The sequence below is a fragment of the Biomphalaria glabrata genome, chromosome 12 (genome assembly GCF_947242115.1).
Source record: "Biomphalaria glabrata chromosome 12, xgBioGlab47.1, whole genome shotgun sequence".
Classification (NCBI taxonomy): Eukaryota; Metazoa; Mollusca; class Gastropoda; family Planorbidae; genus Biomphalaria; species Biomphalaria glabrata.
The window spans coordinates 16628297-16650943 of NC_074722.1; the positions used below are offsets into that span (position 1 = coordinate 16628297).

The following is a 22647-nucleotide window of genomic DNA, read 5'->3' on the forward strand; positions in this document are numbered from 1 at the left end:
TCTTACAATAAAAAAATATTTACTATGAATATTAAAATACCAAACAAAAAGATGAAATTTATCAAAGAATGATGAGAATCATAACTTAAAGAGAATATTTTTTTCAACATTATAATTTTTTACCTTTGTTTTTAACATTTTTTTCCAATGCTTCGGCGGGCCGGATAGAAGCACCTCGCGGGCCGGATCTGGCCCGCGGGACGTAGTTTGTAAGTCATCCTAAAAAAGGGGTCAGTCAGTCTGAGGATTGTTGTCAGTCAGTGTAAAGAATGTTTTCAGTCAGTCTAAAGCAGTGATGGCCAAATCTGGCCCGCCGAGAAATTTCATCTGGCCCGCCACGTTTTGTTTTTACTATGAAAAAAAACAACAACAACAAATAACATACAGGTTTATTTTTATATACATTGGCATTATTTAAAAGAAAAATGTTCTGTTATTGAAGAGTTTTCCTACATGCGTTTCATGAAGGGAGCAACAAAAGGGCCAGACATTTTCATTAAATTTGTGGAAGGTCTAAGAATTTTAAAAGTAGGCCTACCTGCACCAAGAATATTGTAATGCAAGTCAGTATGTTGTAAGCAGGGCCGGTCCTACAGGTTGCGGGGCCCTATGCGAAACGGATTGCGCGGGGCCTAATTTGCGTTGTAATAAGATAATAAGTGAAAATTAAGATTTTGTATTAGAAAATAAATTCGTCTTTGCATTTTATTTATTGTTTACTAAGTACAAAATCACTGTTAAATTAACTTTACTGTAGATAGTAGTTTTCCAACAAAACACCTATAAACATTCAGATCTGCCTTTTAGATTTACTATCGACTAGCAAAATATCGTTGTTTCTTTTTCGAAGAGGTCAAGATTGATTCAGATCTATATTTGTATGCCAGTGACTATTAAAGTAAATTAAGTATTTTAACTTTTTGTTTTTGTTAAAATTCGGCTTATTATTACATTTTTATTAAATGAAAGCTGACAAAGCTGTTTCGAGTGGGATTGGCGTTTTCCATATTGAATGACACCCCGAAATGACAATTTTGTCTGTTTTAAGGAGATTTGCATCAGTTTTCAGAAGATTTTAATAATTTCAGAAGATTTTCATGACTTTTTCTTAAATTTTATAATTTCAGGAGAATTCCAGGAACCCTTTAATAAGTTAAAATGGTTTAATTTAATAATTTACACCTAGAATTCGCATCGCGCGGGGCCTATGAATGTGCGGGGCCCACTGCGGCCGCATTGGCTGCAGTGGCCTAAGACCGGCCCTGGTTGTAGGTCAATCTCAAGAACGTTGCCATTCAGTCAGAGGAATGTTGGTAGCCATCCCATGATTGACTTGGCAACTCTTTAGAGGAATATTGTCAACGAGCGTAAGAAACATTTTTAAATTTGATCCTTAGAATGCATACTACCAATGAAACTATAAAGAAGCAATACATTCCAAGGCTATCCGTGGAGCATGTTATATGCTCAAGATTGTTGTAGCGAATTATTCTGCAAGAATTAAATGTTTATTCAAAAAATAACTAAAATAGAAAAGACTGGTGAAAGATTTAAATGAGTCGTTCAAATTTTATTTGCTCCACTTAGGCCTACACTGTTCTTTGAAAAGTAAACTATACATAATTTTATGGGCGTAAACCTTTTAGTTTCACATAGAGATGAAAATTGTTGATGTTTTGTTTCAGAATGAGTAGCTCTATAGCCTCTAAGAAAATTGTTGATGTTTTGTTTCAGAATGAGTAGCTCTATAGCCTCTAATCGATATAAAAAACAAGAAAAACATATAAAATACTTTTTAAAACCAAAACATAAATTAAGTGTAATTATATCAATAAGTTTGGATCAGTTGTGTCATTGAATGTTTAATAGATCGAGACTAACGATAATAAGTGTTTTTCTTTAACACAATTTCATGCTTTTAGCTTTTTCAGTGCACTCTGATCCTATCACTTGTTTGAACCAGTTGGGACCAGAATGTAAATGTTACCGTGGTCGCTTTTTAATTATTTTTTAAAGTTGTACGACTTGAATTCAAACTCTAACCCTCCTCAAGGGGACTAATTCAACTTATACCACCACATCTGCCAGTACAATTTCTTTCCTTTGTTCAATACCATACACAATAATTAATTACCTATAGCTAATTAAATAATTGGTTAATTTTTTAAATGATTCTTGTTTTGTCTGGTTCAAGAAATAATTGTGCAAATAAAATATATTTCAACTGGATCCGAGATTGGGTGTGAGAGAAATAACGTGCACAAAATTTTACCACATAGACAGACAAACAGACAGAAATAGTTGATATAAACTTTGTTAAAAAATCTATAGAAATGCATATTTTAAAACCTGGCTGTCAGTTAATTATTTGTAATGCATGTCATCTGTTTTTAATTTAGAGAAACAACTGCAAATTATGAGATTCAATGAAGCATAAACATATTTGTCTTGGCTATCTCAGGATATTAAGTTTCATTGACTGGTCATTGTAGTTTGTTGCCGTGCTAGGATGTTGAGTTTCATTCACTAGTCATCGTTTGTTGTACTGATAAAGTTTGTTGTAGTGATGAAGTTTGTTGAGACAAGAACTTGGAGAGATACAGTCGATACACTCTTTTGTTACACATGTATGAGACGAATATAGCAACGCCTTGAAGACCATTCAATAGAAGTGAAATAATCCTAGGAGAGTGGTCAGAAATACAAATATTAACATGCATATATAAAAAATAAGGAACATTTTTCTTTAATGTGAATGTTTGGGTCCCTTTAAAATTGAAGCGCCATCAATGGGATAATTTTCACCGTTACTCAAAACAAAAATCATTTTGTAATGAAATATTTCTTCATGTCTAGAACAGAAAACCACATTTGTCTTTTTTCCAAATATTACCCTAAAATATCATGAAAGTATAAAGCTAGAAAAATCTATCTAGTCATAATATCTTATCTTATGTTATATAATACAGACGTTACTTCAAAAAAGAAGATGATTACGTCCTACGTGTCATGCATTTAGTCATGCATATTAACCAATGACTTAAATTCTGCCAAGTCACTGGTTTTCCTGGCTAGCTCAGGCAACCCATTCCATGCTCTAATAGCACTAGGGAAGAAGGAGTATTTGTACAAATTTGTCCTAGCATATGGGACGAGGAATGTGCCTTTATCTTTGTGTCTTTCAGAGTATTTTATTAAATTTTGTTTTTGTATTTGAAGATTATGGTTCAGTGTTTTATGTATTATTGCTACTTTACTTTTGAGCCTTCTGTCCTGAAGGCTTTCTAAATTTAGTGATTTTACTAAAGGTGTTACTCTAGTCAAATGTGAATATTCGTTTGTTATGAATCGCACTGCTCTATTTTGTGTCTGTTCTAGTTTCTTAATGTTTTCTTGAGTTGAGGGGTCCCAAACAGAGGATGCATATTCTATTATTGGCCTAACCAAGGTTAAATAACATTTTAGTTTTATGTTCTTATTTGATTTATAGAAATTTCTTTTAATAAATCCTAATGCTTTGTTTGATTTTTTGTAGTTTCATCAATATGTGGATTCCATGACAGTTTTTCATTTATTATAACACCTAGGTATTTTGCGTTTTTAGTCTGTGTTACTGGTTTGCCATGAATAAGATAAGTGGAATTAATTTGTTTTAGTTTTTTTGTTACTCTTAACAACTGACATTTTTCTGGGTGGAAAGACATGCTCCAATTTGATTCCCATTTCTGTAAATCATCTAATTCTCTTTGTAAAATATCTGTGTCTTGTGTTGTTTTTATTGTTCTATATATTATGCAATCGTCTGCAAATAATCTGACTTTTGTTCCTGAACTAATGCAATTTGGTAAATCATTTATGTAAATTAAAAATAGTAGTGGACCCAAGACTGTTCCTTGAGGTACACCTGAGTTTACTGTTATCGGTGTTGATTTAGAGCCATTTATTATTACAGTTTGTTCTCTCCCTATCAGAAAGTCTTTAATCCACTGATGCAGTGGACCATTAATGCCGAAATATTTTAATTTTTTAAGCAAACTATGGTGGTGAACTTTGTCAAAAGCCTTAGAAAAATCTAGTAAGATAGCATCTATTTGTTCACTATTATCTAAACCTTTTGAAAAATCATCAATTAGTCCTATTAGTTGTGTTTCACATGATCTATATTTCCTAAAGCCATGTTGGTATGGTGTGAGGACATTATGTTTGTCTAAGTGGTTTATGATGTTGCTACATATTATGTGTTCTAGGATTTTACATGTGATGCTGGTAAGTGATACTGGTCTGTAGTTTCCTGGGTCAGATTTTTCTCCTTTTTTAAATAGGGGGGTGACATTAGCTTCTTTCCAGTCCTTTGGTACTCTGCCCTGGTTAAGTGAAGCCTGAAAGAGTATTTTGAACACTGGGGCTAGCTCATTACTTAGTTCTTTGAGTAATCTAGCTGGAATACCATCAGGTCCAGAAGCTTTATTTGGTTTGGTGTTGGCTAATAGTTTTTGAATTCCATTTTCTTGTACTACTATATCTTCTATGTTGTCTACTTGGTTCAAATTCAGTAATATGTCTTTGTCTCCTGCGGCTGAGAATGCTGATGCAAAGTATTTGTTTAGAATGTTTGCTTTAGTTTCATTATCATTATGTATTATGTTATGTTCATCTTTTAATGGCGCTACGCCTGTTGTTTCCATTTTCTTAGACTTAATGTATGACCATAGGTTTTTGTTGTTGTCTTTAGATATTACATTGTTTATGTATTCACTCTGCAGCTGTCTGCTTACTTTTTGGGTTAAGTGTTTAATTTTTATATACTTTTTGTAAACTCTAATAGCTACTAGAGTTTCGGATTACCAAGAATTATTTGGCTAATTGGTTAATATTTTAATTGAGTCATTATATGCATAATATATTGTCATTATTGTAAATTGTTAAATTATCACAGGATTATCTTGTTAGAGAAACTTAGGTAAAGTACTGTAAGACAAAGATATAACAGTATATTAAAAAGCACCACAATACCATGTGATCACTTCAGAATCTAAAACAAATAATAGAAACTATATAACACTAAATACTGGTAGTGCTTCTAAATCACTAAACGTTGTATTGTTTCTTTGCAATGAAGGACAGGCTAACACAAGAAGTTGTAGTAACCTTGTAGAATTTTTAATTGCTTTACCAGATAACTTATTGTTGAGCTGTGCTGGTCTTCCCTTAGTTCTAGACATTTTCTTACTCTTTCACAGCTCTCTGTGTGTATTCAAATAAAACCGATGGTCTTTCTAAACACTGAGTCAATCAAAGGCTAGATCTAGGTGTAATCTCAAACTGTTCGTATTTACCAACCATCCATTCGTCCGTAAGTGCTTCTTTCTGTCTCTGTGTGTGTGCGTGCGTGTCTATCTATCTATCTATCTATCTATCTATCTATCTATCTATCTATCTATCTATCTATCTATCTATCTATCTATCTATCTATCTATCTATCTATCTATCTATCTATCTATCTATCTATCTACCTATCTACCTATCTATCTTTCTTTCTGTCTGTCTATCCGTGTGTCTTACTAATCCATTCTTTCATTCATTTGTTCATTTACACATTAAAGATGATTGTAAGAACTAAAAGTCGGATTACTACAATCCTACGAACATTCTTAATATTGATATTAAACAAAATAATTTTTATTGAATTTGTCGCCCACGCTAAATTTGTATCTACTTTTCGAGAACTTTTTTTTAAAGCCCAAACTTAAGGACATAAACATACCAATTTTTAAGACAACGTTAGTAGTAATTAAAATATACATTTGTCATAAAGAGGTAAGGTTTAACAAAATATATTTCTCAGCCTGTTAGCTGAAATTCTGTTTGAAACTTCTGTATACATTACTTACCACAAGATATCGCTGTCGAGAGCCTCAGCGATAATGGTCACTATCCAATAAACTCCAGTTACAAAGGACAATTTCACGTAGAGTAAACAGTTTCTGTATTGGTCCATTTCCAAGGATGCGAGACTCAGAATCTTATTGACTTTATGGATGCTGGCGATGGTTATGCCCAGGAATGTTAAGCAGCAAAGAGAAACCAAACAGATTGGAGCCACCACAGACAATCCTGGATAAACACAAACACATAAGATATAACAAAAAGAACATTTCACTAATCTTGTTATTAATGCTCTATGATTTGAATAGCAGTGCTCATATGGCATGTCAAAACTAAAGCACAAAATAGCCTGCGATGATCAGGGAAAATAAAAAGTAAAAAGAAAGTCAAAATGTGTGACAGTTAATGACTGAAGAGAAAAAGCTATAAATATCAGCATGGCGTAGCCAGGTGGGTTGGGGTTCAACTTGCCCCAGCACAGCCAAGGGGGTTTTTGAGTTTAAAACCCTCTTCTATAAAACAAAATTTAAAAAAATGCAAACGACAATCCTATTGCACAGCTAAGGAAGATTTTGATTTTAAAACCCCTCCAAAATTTACGATAAAGCCTCCTCTTCAATATAAAAAAAAAGCAAATTACACACTCGAAATTCTATTAGCGTAGCCAAAGGTTTTTAGATATTAAGCCCCCTTCAACGGGGTTTTAAGCTAAAATATACATCTTCAATATAAAAAAAGAGCAAATTAAGCACTCAAAATGCTATAAGCGTAGCCAAATCGGTTTTGAGTTTGAGCCCCACCCCCTCCAGTGGGGTATGAAGCTACAAAATACCTCTTCAATATAAAAAAAAAGCAAATTACACACTCTAAAATCTATGAGCGTAGCCAAAGGGGTTTTGAGTTTAAAACCCCCTTCAGCGGGGTTTGAAGCTAAACAATACCTTTTCAATATAAAAAAAAATTACACACTCAAAATACTATGAGCGTTGCCAAAGTTTTTTTTTTTAGTTTAAAGCCCTTTTAGCGGAGTTTGATGCTAAAAATACCTCTTCATGAAAAAAAAATCGAATTACACACTAAAATTCTTTGAGCGTAGCCAAGCCAATGGGGGTTTTTAAGTTTAAACTCCCCTCCTCCAGATGGCTTTTTAAAAAAAAGTTTAAAACCCCTCCAGATGGTTTTGAGTTAAAAAAAACCCTCTCTTCAATATTATTCTAAAGCAAACTTTAGTCATCAAATTCTATCAGCGTAGCTAATTGGGGGTTTAACCCCCCCCCCCCCCAAAAAAAAGATGATTTTGACGATAAAACTTCCCTTTTCGATATAAAATCTAAGCAAAATACAGTCATTCCAAGAACATAGTCAAGAGAGGTTACACATTTCTACCAGTGGCTGGGCTCCATTAATAAAGTACAGGACGTAATCATCTTCTTTTTTTAAATAACGTCTGTATTATATAAGATAAGAATAGTCATCTGCCGAAATTGAAAAACACTGAATGTGGTACATCAAGGATGGCTAAATCAGATTTTAGGAGTCAGTTATAGAGATCGAGTTTAAACTCAAGGAAATCCTATGTCGACCCTTAGTAAGGTGACAGAGAGTCTCATGAGGTTAGCGGGATGTGTTCTCTGACAAAATCAATTACGCATAATAAGAGTAGCGATGGCATCCTGGTACAAATTGGCGCCACACTTTCATGTAAGTCATTAGAGCAGGTGGGAAGAGGCTTCAGACATTGCCAGTGACAGATTTGTGTGGAAACAGCTTGCCACCCAATGCGCCGAACGGTGCGGGAGAATCTAAGTCAGTAAGACTAGCACATTAGGTTTTTGAAATAAAACGTTTTAATAGCAGGATAATGCACTGTAGATACCTCAGAATATGCATTTTGTTGGCTTTCAATACCGGAAACAGTGGTTGGCGGCGGGGCTTCGCCCCGCGCTGGGGGTGGGGAGCTCGCAGCGCTCCCCCAGATCCCCTTGCTATCAAGGGTGGGGAGTCTACAATTTTTCCACTAACTCCAGGAAGAACCTATTCTAGGGTACAATAAACGTCTTCCGAAAGAATGAAGGGTCATAATGTAATAAAGATTAATTATGCACACACACACACATATATATTAGGCCTAATTATCTTTGGCCGGGGGGGGGGAGATTTTTTCCGAAAAAAAAATTATGGATACGCCCATGAATATCAGTTAAAGTTTTTCCTTATTGTGAAAACGAAATTTTAAATCTATAATATATTTACAAAGCTGCTGAACTTCTGACTGATTCTTTCACAACCAATCACTCATTTTCCAGCTTGAAATGAACGAAGAAGGTAAAGATTCAGCCTGTTATTATTAATAGCCTTGGGCAACAACAAAACACAGTTCACGATCGAAACTGCAGTGATCAATTGCCCTAAAACAATTTTCATTCCCAGTTTGTTTTTATAAAGCCAACATTCTAATGTTTAATGGCAAACAGTTTCTACTTCCTCTTTGTTTTTTATTTTACAATCAGCATAGAGCCTATTACATATTGCAAGATAGAATTGAGAAGCTGATTACAATTTCTCCCACGCCAGAGTTCAAAGTAATATTTCCTTGGAATCACAAAGCACTTTTAGAAATCCGACAAAGCACTATAAATGATCACTACTTTCATTTTTTCCAAATCGATTTTTGTTCGCTTCATTTCAATCCAATTTTAAATGTTTGATTTTTTTTTTTTTTTTTTTTAATAACGTCATATCGTGTTTTTATGTCTTCCACTACACTTAATACTATGCTAACATATACACTTATAATCTTAACATTTTATACAAGCATAGCAGATAACAGATAACACAAGGGGCGTAACTAGGAATTAGCCATCATTATTTAATGTAAAAAACACTCATTTGGGGGCCCCCCTCAAGTGGGGACCCGGAGGAATTTTCAAATTGTCCTCCCCCCCCCACCCTAGCTACGCCACTGGAAAACACCATTTAAAAAAAATGTGTTTTTAGTCCACAGATCTTATAAAAGAATTAAAAGAGTAAAATGTATTTCATGTTTTTTATATTAATACATTTCAAACGAATGTTCTACTGACCAATCAGATAAGCTGTGTCAAGGTAGCAGGACAGCCTCCCATAGCCAATAGTGTGCGATGTTACAAAGGATGAAATAATGACAGCAAGCACTACTGTTACTGGGAGAACCAGTGATACCGTTGTCAGTTGAACAACAAGAATGAACTTGCCACTGCCATTTAATGACTGAGTTGGTACCGTGGCTGTAAACACTTGAAACATGTGAAGACTGCACAAGAAACTCCAAGTGAAGTGCCATAGCCACAAGAAATGTGTGATTAGACCTACACCTGTACATAAATTACTGGGAGCGGATCTGTAGAGAGATGAAATAAACTGAACTATGTTATTACAGTTCTACTAACTCTACTTAGTAGATATAGAACATTTCCTTGTTTGGTACCAGATTCAAATAAACTAAGCGGACTTAAAGCTCTATATAGTCTGCAAGCTCTCCAGTTCAAACACAAATCTTTTTTTTTTTACTCCACTTTGAATATTAATGTAAAATATTAAAAACGTAATATACATTGATGGAATATAACCAAATAACAAACTCCACGTTGTGTACAGTGTCGTTTCTTAAAATACCTTGTTAGGATTATTGTTTCATGAAACTACGAGTATATTTGATACATTTTGAGTAAAAATAAATTAAGATAAAAATTCAAAGAAAAAAAAATAAAAACAAAAATAATCTTGACTTACATGTTAGATGCTAGAACCAAGGCCAACTGGGCAAGTAGAAGACTCAGACAGAGGAACATGTTGTTAATACCTGGCACAGTTCGAAGTTCAGGAAATCCAAGGTACGTAACTAAAGTGAACAAGAGACATAACTCTGATGCACACAAACAGACGTAAGTTAAAACATTCATTGCCATGACTATCGGTCTCTTTTCTTTTTGTTTTCTTAACTCGTTGACATATTTCTCCAAGACTTCTGTGCAGACATGTAACTCTTCATTTTCAGTGACCTCCATGCTATTCATGTCAGACATGTTTGAAATGGTTAGTATTGTACCACCTACATCCACTGTCACTGTCACACTCCCACCTACATCCACTGTCACTGTCACGTTCCCCTCCAAATTTGTTCCACTCCAAGCTACAGTATAATTTGATTTGTGAAAAGTAATAGAAGTACATAGCAGAACTGTTGACAAGAGGATGTTGTTTTCAATTCCAATAGTCAAAGAGTTCATCATACGTTCCGTATCTACATTGACATTATTTAGCCAGAGATGATCTTTATCGGAACCATGGAAACGAAACCAATCCTTATTAATGACGTTGATATAGATGAAATCACTTTCTGCATTGTCACGAAAGACAATCTCTAGGGCTATCTTCTCAAATGTATCTCTGGTCAGCTGTCTCGAGGCTAAAATATAAATGTCGCTCCATAACACGGGGACTGCATGATTTGTGGCAGTTACATTTTTGTCAGTAGCAATGCCGAACTGATACTTGAGCCCATCACTTATATTTTTAAGACGCCTTGACATCTACAGAATGGATAATTAAACAAACATGGCGAGGTTTTTATTAAGTACCTTTAAAGAATCATTTTAGTGTTAGGATACACTACAACATACACAAAACAAATTGTATGTTCATGTTTAAACCAAACTAATATAACAACTAAATTTATATTTCCGTATTGTAAGTTGTTTTTTTTGTGATTATTTATTTCGCAGCCCTGAAATGGAAAAATCATTTTCTAATCAGATTAGATTACAAAACTGGAATAAACAAAATATGAAATAAAAAATCAAGATATATTGCAGCTTGCAAAGTTCTTGTGATTTTTTAAAATCTTCTAAAATGAACCTAGAACTTGGAGGGTGGGTGGAGGAATCTAGACGCCGATCTAAAAAACGGCACAAAGTTTTGCCTAAAAATTAAACAGTTTATTTATATCGCTGAAAAAAAGAATTACTAGCTAACTCTAGTTTGACTTTTATAATTTTTCAAGTAAAAAAAATAATTAATTTAAATTTGGCTTGAGAACTAAATCTAGGTTCAGATCCAACATAGTTTTCAAAAGGACTATCGCTTTCTTGAAAGGACTATCGTTTTCGGGAAAGCTTAATAAATAAATTGTCAGAAAAAAATTGCACTTTTTTTTTTGTCTTCTAAGTAGATCTAAAGGCCTATCAAAGCTTCGCTGATATTTGTACGTAAATATATGCAAGTTACCACTGACACACTGAGCAGATTCACGTGAAATTCCGGACACAGATTTCTTTTACCTCCTAGACTCTCACTAAAAACCTGTTTTGACAGATTCCCAACCTGACCACCGTAATTTGCGAAAAAACGCAAACTTTCTATCAAACATTAGTATTTTATTTTCAATATTTCCAAAAAGGCTTTTTAAAAAGCATTAAAACAAGAGAAACATTAGAGAATACTTTAAATAAGAAAAACATTTAAAATATATATATATTCAAAATGACAATACCTCCATTATTAAACTTTCAAAAATAATAAAATAATTTAAAAAAACATTGTTTTGGCTCAATTAGAATTAAAGTATCGAACCCGTGACGCCGTCAGTGTTAGAACTTACGCAATCACTGTTTCAGCCAGCAAGGAAGGTAGATTTAGGCGAGTATGTATTGGTATTTTCTTTATATGGACATCTAGATCTTACACTGGACCAAAAGTTCTGATTTAGAACTCTTAAGATCTAGTCTAGATCTACTTCTAGATCTAAAATCTAGATATTATCTATATTATATTTACGTAAAAATATAAACATGACTTATAAATTTTAATAAAATTGAAGCAACTTTATATTTACAGTTATACCTTAATAAGGCTGACTACGCCATGTTGGCTCTAGACCTAGATATAGTCTCTAGCCAAATGTACATGTATTTATTTTTTACTTTGAAAAGTTATAAGGGTCAAACTAGAATTTGTGTGGCTAACGAGCTAGCAATTTCTTTTCTCCGCGATATACATAAATTGTTAAATTTATAGGAAAATAGAGTTGTTTTTTTGAGTGCAGCGTCCAGGTTCCATCCTCCACCATCAATGAAGGAGTGACTTGAATAGAGGTATTGTAAAAAAAAGCTTACACGAAGTGTATCAATTAGTTTGGATGAGTCATGCAATTAAATTTGTAATAGATCTAGACCAAAACCAGTAAATTTGAGGGATTATAAATATTTACTAAGGTTATACTAACACTCTGTCTGTCTGTATGGTAAAAAGTTTTTTTACACTTAAACCCTGCTAAATCATTGGTTATCCTGGCTGTTTTAGGCAACCCATTCCATGCTCTTACGGCACTAGGGAAGAAGGAGCATTTAAACAAATTTTCATAGCATATGGAACAATGAGTAGGCCTTTATCTTTGTGTCTTTTTGGGTATTTTACTTGGTTTTGTTTTTGCATTAAAAGTGCTCAGTGTTTTATGTATAATTGCTATCCTGAAGGGTCTCTAAATTTAATGATTTTTTTTTTAAAGGTGTTACTCTAATCAAATGTGAATGTTCGTTTGTCATGTCGTTTGTTAGGCGCTTTCGCGGTGTCTACTGCAAATAAACTAAATGGAGATAACACTAAAGGTAATGCAGAATCCAATAATAACTGCGAAAGGCCGAACAAGCAATAGAAGTTAGTCAAAGCTGATACTAAATGTCGAACAAGTTTAATAGCAATGAAGGGAACCATCGAATGTCAGCTAACTCTATAGACGTTCATAAACTGTGACTTATTGCTACGTTGTCCTGAAGTAATCTGTCTACGTCGACTTCTATTTTGTTCTGTCTCTAAAACCCTATCCTTGTTTTTACTAGTCACGTCATTGTCAAGAAGTCAAAACTTCCCCTATTTCCGAGACAAATAATTAATTCCTAATCGTGTCATAACAACTCTCACCCTCCCACTAAAAAATGGCCAGTCAATTTTTTATCTATCGTCTTAGTCTTGCATTGTGCAAGGGCCGAAATATATGGGGAACTCCTGTGTGTCCAAAATCAAGTTCACCACAAATACATTCATCCTTAAGTTTCTTCACCCAAGTGTCTCTAGGCTGTCATGTTCAATGTGGTATCCCGAAGGTTACCGTGGACATATTCTTGTCGTGTTGCCACAATAGGTGTCTCTAGTTATAACACAATAGCTGTGTCTAGTTATAACACAATAGGTGTGTCTAGTTATAACACAATAGCTGTGTCTAGTTATAACACAATAGCTGTGTCTAGTTATAACACAATAGCTGTGTCTAGTTATAACACAATAGCTGTGTCTAGTTATAACACAATAGCTGTGTCTAGTTATAACACAATAGCTGTGTCTAGTTATAACACAATAGCTGTGTCTAGTTATAATACAATAGGTGTGTCTAGTTATAATACAATAGGTGTCTCTAGTTATAACACAATAGGTGGCTCTAGTTATAATTCGTCGATTTTTGTCCCAGAGGTTACACCGTTTTCCGTCTACTGTTTACATTATTCTATATAATAGTAGAGCTTAAGTTCCCTTTCAGACCTTGTGATCTATAGGCCAGATGATGTAAAGGTCATCTATTTTTGTGGCCTACGGTTAACGAATGTGTTATTTAGCCAGCACAACGACAAACCGCTTTTATTTTTGCCCAACTAATGTCAGGTCCCATTAGAGCTGGGTTGACTCCGACTCAAAATTCTAGGGCTAGTCTAGATCAGACTTAGTAGATTTACTATTTATACAATATTGAATATACTTTTAGATCAACTGTTCAACGTCAGGACCTAATTTATAGTACACTCATTTCTAAACACTAAGAAGAGGTGGACAGACACATTGTGTGCCATCTCTAAATGGTGCAAGAACACAAGTTATCTTTATAATCTAGTTAGAATTTCAAAAACTATTACCAATAAAAATACTAAGGCATTATTTATTTATGTATAATTATATTTATCATGCCTTTCTAGAATAAGGGTACTATGAACAAGAAGTTTTCATAAGACTTCTTCTTACAGAAATAATGAAAACTATGTCTATTTGGTGACCGGTCACTTAATCCCCGGTCATTTAATCCCCGGTCACTTCATCCCCGGTCATTTCATCCCCTGGTCATTTCATCCCCTGGTCACTTCATCCACCGGTCACTTCATCCCCCGGTCATTTCATCCCCTGGTCACTTCATCCCCCGGTCACTTCATCCCCTGATATTTTCATCATCTGATAATTTTATCTAACAAATTGTAATTTTAAAAAGCATTAAATGAGCAATATTTAATGTATTCCTTTTTTATTTAAATGACAGAGAGAGAGAGAGAGAGAGAATCACACCCTAAATATACATGCAAGATTATTTCCAATAAGCACTCAAACAAATAATTTTAAGGCTATAGGAACCTTATCATGACGGGTAGGCCCCCCACCAGTTTCGATATCTAAAGTGAATATCAATAAACAAAATACATACTTACATATACATGTAGAAATGAAATATCGATAGAACTAAAGTCCTATAACACAATTTGTAACTTTAATGTTTATAAGGAAGACCGCATTTATTAGAAAAAAATAAAACCTTATTACAAGGCTAAAAATGACTCGCCCATTTTCAAGAAAGAGCGATTGAAAAATCAAATAAAGTGAAACATGGTCGTACTTTCACCACAGCTTGGCCTTTGATGATAGTTATCAGCGGCACGGTCATAATTATTGTAATCGCACTTCTATCTCTCAAAAGATTTCCACTACTTGCACCACACATTGGCCTTTGATGATAAGTTATCAGCGGCAACGTCATAATCATTCTAATCGCACTTCTATCTTTCAAAAGATTTCCACTACTTGCACCACACCTTGGCCTTTGATGATAAGTTATCAGCGGCACGGTCATAATTATTCTAATCGCACTTCTATCTCTCAAAAGATTCCCACTACTTGCACTACACCTTGGCCTTTAATCATTACGCTTTAGATAAGTACACATCCAGATTTACCATATAATATTAGATTTCTCATTAAGAATACAAAGTGGAAGAGGAAACACTATAAACGCATTAGTAATATGTCATAAAATGTAAAAAAGAAAGCATTCTACATAATCATATTTATATATAAAATATTTAATTGGGGATGAAATGACCGGGGGATGAAGTGACCGGGGGATGAAGTGACCAGGGGATGAAATGACCGGGGATGAAGTGACCGGGGATTCAGTGACCGGGGATGAAATGACCGGGGATGAAGTGACCGGGGATGAAGTGACCGGGAACCGTCTATTTATACAAAGAGTAATTTTTAGTTATCTAGTAATATAAAATATATATTAAACTAACACGGTACATCAATTATAATGTAGCCATACGATTTTTTATTATTCATAAGCTCAAAATATTTAGAATTATTTTGGGCCAATTTCTTACAAAGACCGTAATGAGAAATCAGGTATAAACATTAGGAGAAAACACAACCAGAAGTCCAATACCCGTTACATGGCCAGCCCTTCAATACAAAGAACCCAAGCCTAATTGGTATATGGAACATAAGAATCCTAAACCAAATACGGTAAGCTGGCCCAACTGTTAAAAAGTTTGACACCTACCAGCTGGACATCCTTGGAATCTGCGAGATGCGGTGGACGTCAAGTCGACAAACATCCAGTGATGGCAAGATCATAATACACCCAGGACACGATTCAGCACAAGCTGGTGGTGTAGGCATCGTCATGTCCAAAATAGAAGCCTCCACGCTAGTTGATTAGAAGCCGGTCTTTGACCCATTATTACAGCTCGACTCCAAACAAACCAAATCAAAATCACTACCATCTAAGTATAGGACAGCCTGACAGAAGAAGCAGAAGATGCCGCCAAGGACATCTTTTCTAATCAACTTCAAACCACACTTGAGGAAACGTATGGGAGACTTTTAAATAAATCCCAACCAAACTGGCTTTAAATACGTAATAGATCCGTATGGTTCTGCATAAAATATAAGGGATAATGGGGAGCGCTTGATGTCTCTCTGCGCACCCAGCAGCCTTTCAATTGGAAACACATATTTTAAGCACAAACAAATACGAAAGCAAACATAATGATCACCAGATGGAGAAACCTTCAATGAGATAGATGACATTTGTATCTCCAAGCGATGGAGGTAATTTATTTAGACGTGCGGACCCGCAGAAAATATTAGCTCAGACCACGACCTTTACAGTGGCTAATGTAAGCTGTAAATGAAACGCCAACCAAAAAGAGCCACACGATCCCGCCCGTTTCACGTGGACAAGCTCAAAGACTGCAATATTACAGGGCACTTCCAATTGAAACTTGCAGATAGACTGACCTTGAAGAAGAAAGGGTCACCTTCAGAAATACCACTTTTGAGTGATCGGAAGAATTCATTGGAAGAAGGCGAGGTTCATAAAAGAACTGTGGATACATGACAGAACATGCACATTGATCGACGAGAGAAAAGATGTCAAACGTAGACGAGACCAGAAAAATGCAACACAGGATCTCCTCTAAGCGGAAGAAGCCTATGGGGAAGCAGATCTGAAAGTAAAGAGAAGTTGTCGGAGGGATAAACGGGACTGGGTTGAACAAAAGTGCCAAGAGGCACAAGAAGCTGCATGCATGAATGACACAAAGACTCTTCATCGTATCTTTCGGGATCTCACTGCAGCCAAGAGTGGACATGGAGCACCAATAAAAGACAACCAAGGCAAAACTTTGCCAACGAAAGAAGAACAGGATGCAAGATGGGCACTTTAAAGAGACCCTCAACCAACCGTCATAAGAACTGACATACACATTCAAGGACCCTTCTCCGAACAATGAACTCAAGGTCAAGACAGATTCAAATACAACAGAGGAGGTTTTCATGAGCATTGCAGTGCTAAATAACAACAAAGCACCAGGGCTAGACATGGTGTCAGCAGACATGCTAAAACACGGGGGACAGTACCTTGTTGACAGAATGACTGATCTCTTAAATCTCTGTTGACAAACTTCTAAAGTCCTGAGGACTGTCGAAAAGGAGTGATTGTAAAGCATCTTAAAAAGGTCAACCTGGAAGATCGCAACAACTGGAGAGGAATTACCCTCCTTTCTGTCCCTGGAAAATGTTTCAGCATTGTTCTGTAGACGAGAGGCTCAGAGAAGAGCTAACAGGCTTCTGAAGAGGCAGATTATGTGCGGAGCAGATCTTTCCTACCTACGAAATATCATAGAACAAAGTATCGAATACCAACAACGGCTAACGATCAGTTTCGTAGACTTTAAAAAAGCGTTTCATAGTGTCCATCGAGAATCACTGTAGAAAATAGTTAGAGAATATGGCATCTCTGAAAAATTCGTCCAGTCAATCTAGTTGCTGCATTTCAAAAAAGGAGGATCAAATGAGTTCTTTGGCATTGAGACAGGGGTGAGACAGAAGTGCATCTTTTTTCCTTTTCCTCTTCGTTGTAGCCATTGACTACATTATGAGAGTAATGAATCAGAATGCCTCCGGTATTGCATGGTGTTAACAAAGCCGAATGACGGACCTGGACTTTGCCAACGACGTTGAAATTCTCGGGTCTACAAATAAATGCATTTTGTCGGCGCTATTTTTTGGCGCTATTTTGTCGGCGTTATTTTGTCGGCGCTATTTTGTCCGCGCTATTTTGTTGGGAAAACCTATATATATATATATATATATATATATATATATATATACATTAATACTAGCTGGATATTACCCGCGACCTGCGGGCCTTAGCTTTGGTATAACTGATCTACTGGTTTGAATTGAGATCTAGTATATTAACATGGAGAAAGTTCTCTTCAAATAATTTTTTTGCCATGAAAAGAAAAGTTGATCGTGAAATGGGTTTACCCGTTCATCCGTCATATTTATACCAAATAAAAACAGGTTTACCTGATTTGTTAATAAGTTTTGTTTTTTAAATAGAGATCCAATTAAATCTATTTTTAGGGCCCTCCGGTAGTGGTAGGGACATTTAACATACACTACAATCTCCGCCATTATCTAAGGAACATTTATGCCAAGTTTGATCAAGATTAGTCAAATGGTTTTGATCTCTATGTGGGACACACATACATACATACTGTTATAAACCTGGTGGTGGCACAGATGGGGGTAGTGGTGTGAGTGTAGTCAGCTAGACGAGCGGCAACCGTGACGAGTTACGACGGTCAGCCGAGTCGAGTGTCAACAGGACGGTTTGGGAAGGATCGCCGTCGTGAACAAAGCTAAGGAGCGTCACGAGAGTTGTAGTCATCTGACCACCTAGAAATGTCGAGCGGCGTTCTGTCCGGTTCGAGAAGGCCAGTAGGGACCCTATATAAGAGCGGAGGTGTCGCAGTCAAGACGGTGGAGAAAAGGGGCTCAATACAGCGAGGTTCAGAAAGGAGGTTCACGACAGAAGGTCCACTACAGTCCGGTCGACTACAGCACAGTTCAGCGGCGTGGTTCTGTGCGGAGCATTACGACGGTTCAGTGCGGAGTACTGTTAAGTACAGTTGAGACGGCTGGCGTCTTGATCTTGGTCAGCGATCGAGTCCGACACAACGAGCCTAGTGTGTGTAGTCAGTCCTGAACTGTTGATCCCAGTGCAAGCCCGGAACGAGACGGAGAGGCCAGTGCAAGAGTTGATACGGCGGAACGGTGTTATCGGAGACATATTTGTACAGTGTACGTATTGCCAATTGTACAGTATTTGCTGTTATTTATTCACCTATTAAAGTGTTACGTTACTTTGGAGCCCTGAGTTGTCAAGTTCTTTAAGTTGGTGGTGTATGGTGCAGTTTGCAGAGAGCCTGGATAGTGAGATACGAAACAATATCTCCTCTTACTTTCAGCTTTATATATTAGATAATGGCTCGTTTCAGTCGCGTAACAGCTATTGATCCTCTCATAAAGGAAAAAAATACCTGGGCATTAGCTGTGGTCGGAGGTAGGGAGGATGTCATCCGAACAGCAGTCCCCCCCCCCCAATACACACACAGCTGATGTGTCCAAAATTTTGACAAGTCCTGATACAGTTTGGTATAGGCATCGTCACTCAGCTGAATGCTGCCTAAAGGTTAAATCCCGAGCCCTCTACCATGTCTGGGCAGAGCTTCAAGGAAGAATAATTTTTTATTCCAAGTTTTTCTTCTTGTAAGTGGTTTGACAGACAAAACGAACACCACCACCCCCTTCTGCCCGAAGCTTACTGATTAAGGGTTAGGTAAAAAATAAATAAATCTGAAAAATACTTAAATCTACATGATTGGTCGTTATCTAATACTTGTACAACCTGGTCTGCTGCCAAATCCATGATATCAGCCGTCGTATAGTTTATGGTAGTGCTCAAGACGTTGGGTATAAGTAGAGCTCTCACTCTGTACACGAGGCCACAGATCTCTGAAAATATTGTCACACAAGTTCCGTTCTTTAAAGTCTTGCCAGGAGAACATCGCAGCTGAAGACAATCTCCCTGTAGACACAATTTCAATGCAAGTAAATTCCTGCTCATTTGGATTGCTCTTTAGGCAATCTTAAAATGAATTAATTATTTTTAGTTTATCAATTCTTAACTTTGAAAGAAAATATATAAAAAAAATAATTGCTTTTATTTTATTTAGATAAAGCATTGTTTTCAATTACTAAGATTACAGATGTGCGCAACAGCAATAAATATTTGTGATTAGAAATATTATTACCAATGTTTTTGTTTAGCGCAATTTCATGCGTTTAACTTTCTCACTGCGCTATGATCCTATCACTTGTCTCACTGCTCTATGATCCTATCACTTGTCTCACTGCGCTATGATCCTATCACTTGTCTCACTGCTCTATGATCCTATCACTTGTCTCAATGCGCTATGATTCTATCACATGTCTCACTACGCTATGATCCTATCACTTGTCTCACTGCTCTATGATCCTATCACTTGTCTCACTGCTCTATGATCCTATCACTTGTCTCAATGCGCTATGATTCTATCACTTGTCTCACTGCGCTATGATTCTATCACATGTCTCACTGCTCTATGATCCTATCACTTGTCTCACTGTTCTATGATCCTATCACTTGTCTCAATGCGCTATGATTCTATCACATGTCTCACTGCGCTATGATTCTATCACTTGTCTCACTGCGCTATGATTCTATCACTTGTCTCACTGCGCTATGATTCTATCACTTGTCTCACTGCGTTATGATCCTATCACTTGTCTCACTGCATGATGATCCTATCACTTGTCTCACTGCGCTATGATCCTATCACTTGTCTCACTGCATGATGATCCTATCACTTGTCTCACTGCGCTATGATCCTATCACTTGTCTCACTGCATGATGATCCTATCACTTGTCTCACTGCGCTATGATCCTATCACTTGTCTCACTGCGCTATGATCCTATCACTTGTCTCACTGCGCTATGATTCTATCACTTGTCTCACTGCGCTATGATCCTATCACTTGTCTCACTGCGCTATGATCCTATCACTTGTCTCACTGCATGATGATCCTATCACTTGTCTCACTGCGCTATGATCCTATCACTTGTCTCACTGCGCTATGATCCTATCACTTGTCTCACTGCGCTATGATCCTATCACTTGTTTCACTGCGCTATGATCCTATCACTTGTCTCACTGCATGATGATTCTATCACATGTCTCACTACGCTATGATCCTATCACTTGGCTGGGCCTGTTGGTGAAGGGAGGGGGGAAGAAGGAGGTATCTGGGTGAATGTTGCTATATGTTAATATAAAGTTTATATATGCATGTTTATTGTATTTTACATTTTGATAAGACTTGAGTTTGAACTCGAGGGATTATGCCTTCTCAATACAGCAGCGAGACGAATGAGCCACAACATCTGTATTATATAAGATAAGATAATGAATAGAACTATTTCTATGTTCTTAAAGAAAACTTAAGTGCTTCTAAACCAATGGTAATACGAACGTTTGGTGCTGGCCAAAAAGTGTCATTACAGACAGAATGTTTGCTACTGCTCTCTTGATCTCGGCCATGAATGTTGACCAGCAGACGATAAAGATTCATGTCTCCATCTACAAAACTGTCAAAGCACCACCAATCCATCATCTCAAATGGATATAACATCTGAATGATAAAAAAAAATATAAAAAAAAGTTTTGCTGTCATTTGTTTTTAAATCTTAAAGTTATATCATATTCCTCTAACTCTTCAGCTACTAAAGTATACTTTTGTATTAAAGATTATTTACACGCAAAGGAGTAGATCCAAGTTACAAATATTATTGTTGGTTTCAAATCTTATTTCAAACTTAAGCTATATTTAATCTACTTATAACGAAGTGCACTATGAAAATAAAAAGAAAAGAAACTTATACCATCAAAAGTAATACAATTTGTTTCTATACTGTACAAAAATGAAGCATCCATCACTTTGAAACGCAAAAATTAAATAGATAAATACAAAATGTGCATACATTCACCTTCAGTGATAACCAGCACAATTTTTAAAAAATCTTTAAAAGAAATATCTAAGGGAAAGAACTCTACAGTTAAAAATGATATTTTCCCTATTCGATTTAAAACCAAAAAATTAATTATCAATAATTAATTGACTAATTGGTTAATTTTATACTTAATTCGTGTTTTTTTAGTTACAATAAAAAATTGTTTAAGACTTCAACTTGATCCGGGAATGGGTGTGGGAGAAATAACGTGTTCAATTACCTAAGGAGATAAAACCCTACATACAAGACGTATCTGTGAATACTGGTATCAAACAAAATAGTTAAATACCAGCACAGAATGAACTAATTGGTTAAGTATTTAAAATTGATTTATGTCTTGTCTATATCAATGAATTATTGTGCAAAATTCTCAACAGGATCAGACAATGTATTTGGAGAAATAACGTGAACAAACCTTTTACCAGACAGAGTGAGTTGATATCAGCTTCGTAAAACTAGGACCCTCACCACATCACTGCAGCATTAGGGTACAATAGTTATTGAGCGGACAAGGGAATTGGTTGAATTAAATAAACTTCAATGAATATACAAACCATGGACCTGCTTACATTACCTAGCAGTGTCTGACTTGACACAAACAAGTAACTTTCAAATAAGTGGAGTTGTCTGGACTTAACAGCGTTCCGTTTCTTAAGCCAGTAACTATTGTGCTGCCTTGCTATGTATATTATGTTTGTAATTATTAGTTACAGCCCCAATGTTTCAAGCTCCGCTTAAGTAGCATCATATACCACTGCAGATCTAAAGCTGTATATCGACACGTCTGATCATAAACACAAAATGTCCCCTTGTCAAAAAAAAACAACAACAAAAAAAAACACCAAGACATACTGTTTAAAAAAACTGCTTCCACATTTCTATTTGTAAAAATATGTACGTGGAGCTAATGTTAAAAGGTATTAATTTTAATATATATATATATAGCTACTGAAATATTTTGTGATGTGGTCTTACCGTTCCACAAATGTAGCAGAAAATATTTTTGTAATACTGGCCATCATAAAAGCTGTAAATCTGGTACTTTGAGCCGTTAGTCTCGTGACAGGCTTGAACGATGTCTGCATCCATGACTTTCTGAGGGTCATTTGGATCACATTCACTGGTTAAATCATACCTGACGATGTGTTGAACATCAAGAGAACGTTAGACATTCCGAGAAGAAATCTTTTAGACACGAGACTATAAGAAAATGAAGACCAACATAAATTATA

The 22647-nt window shown here is 35.9% G+C and overlaps 1 protein-coding gene across 2 annotated transcripts; it reads right to left on the bottom strand.

Moving 5' to 3' along the window:
• Window positions 1-22647, bottom strand: LOC106057915 (adhesion G protein-coupled receptor E3-like). 2 transcript variants are annotated; one of them, XM_056007267.1, is made up of 8 exons: window positions 22391-22647; window positions 20878-21036; window positions 19214-19393; window positions 10007-10457; window positions 9658-9976; window positions 8970-9265; window positions 5892-6114; window positions 1-2682 (listed from the first exon to the last, which is right to left on the bottom strand). In XM_056007267.1, exons 1-8 carry the CDS (start codon window positions 22502-22504, stop codon window positions 2520-2522), a joined length of 1905 nt encoding a protein of 634 aa, XP_055863242.1. In that variant the 5' UTR covers window positions 22505-22647; the 3' UTR covers window positions 1-2519. The 2 variants fall into 2 exon arrangements, with proteins under 2 accessions (XP_055863242.1, XP_055863241.1); XM_056007266.1 differs by having other exon boundaries at window positions 9658-10457.

What these genes read in the sequence shown, in the direction of transcription:
- LOC106057915 (XM_056007266.1), bottom strand. Translation starts at nt 22,504, where the DNA reads ATGGATGCAGACATCGTTCAAGCCTGTCACGAGACTAACGGCTCAAAG. An exon ending in TTGGTTCTAGCATCTAACAT is followed by an intron (nt 9,266 to 9,657) that starts GTAAGTCAAGAT and finishes ATCTCTCTACAG; the next exon opens with ATCCGCTCCCAGTAATTTAT. An exon ending in CTCGACAGCGATATCTTGTG is followed by an intron (nt 2,683 to 5,891) that starts GTAAGTAATGTA and finishes CCACTCTCCTAG; the next exon opens with GATTATTTCACTTCTATTGA.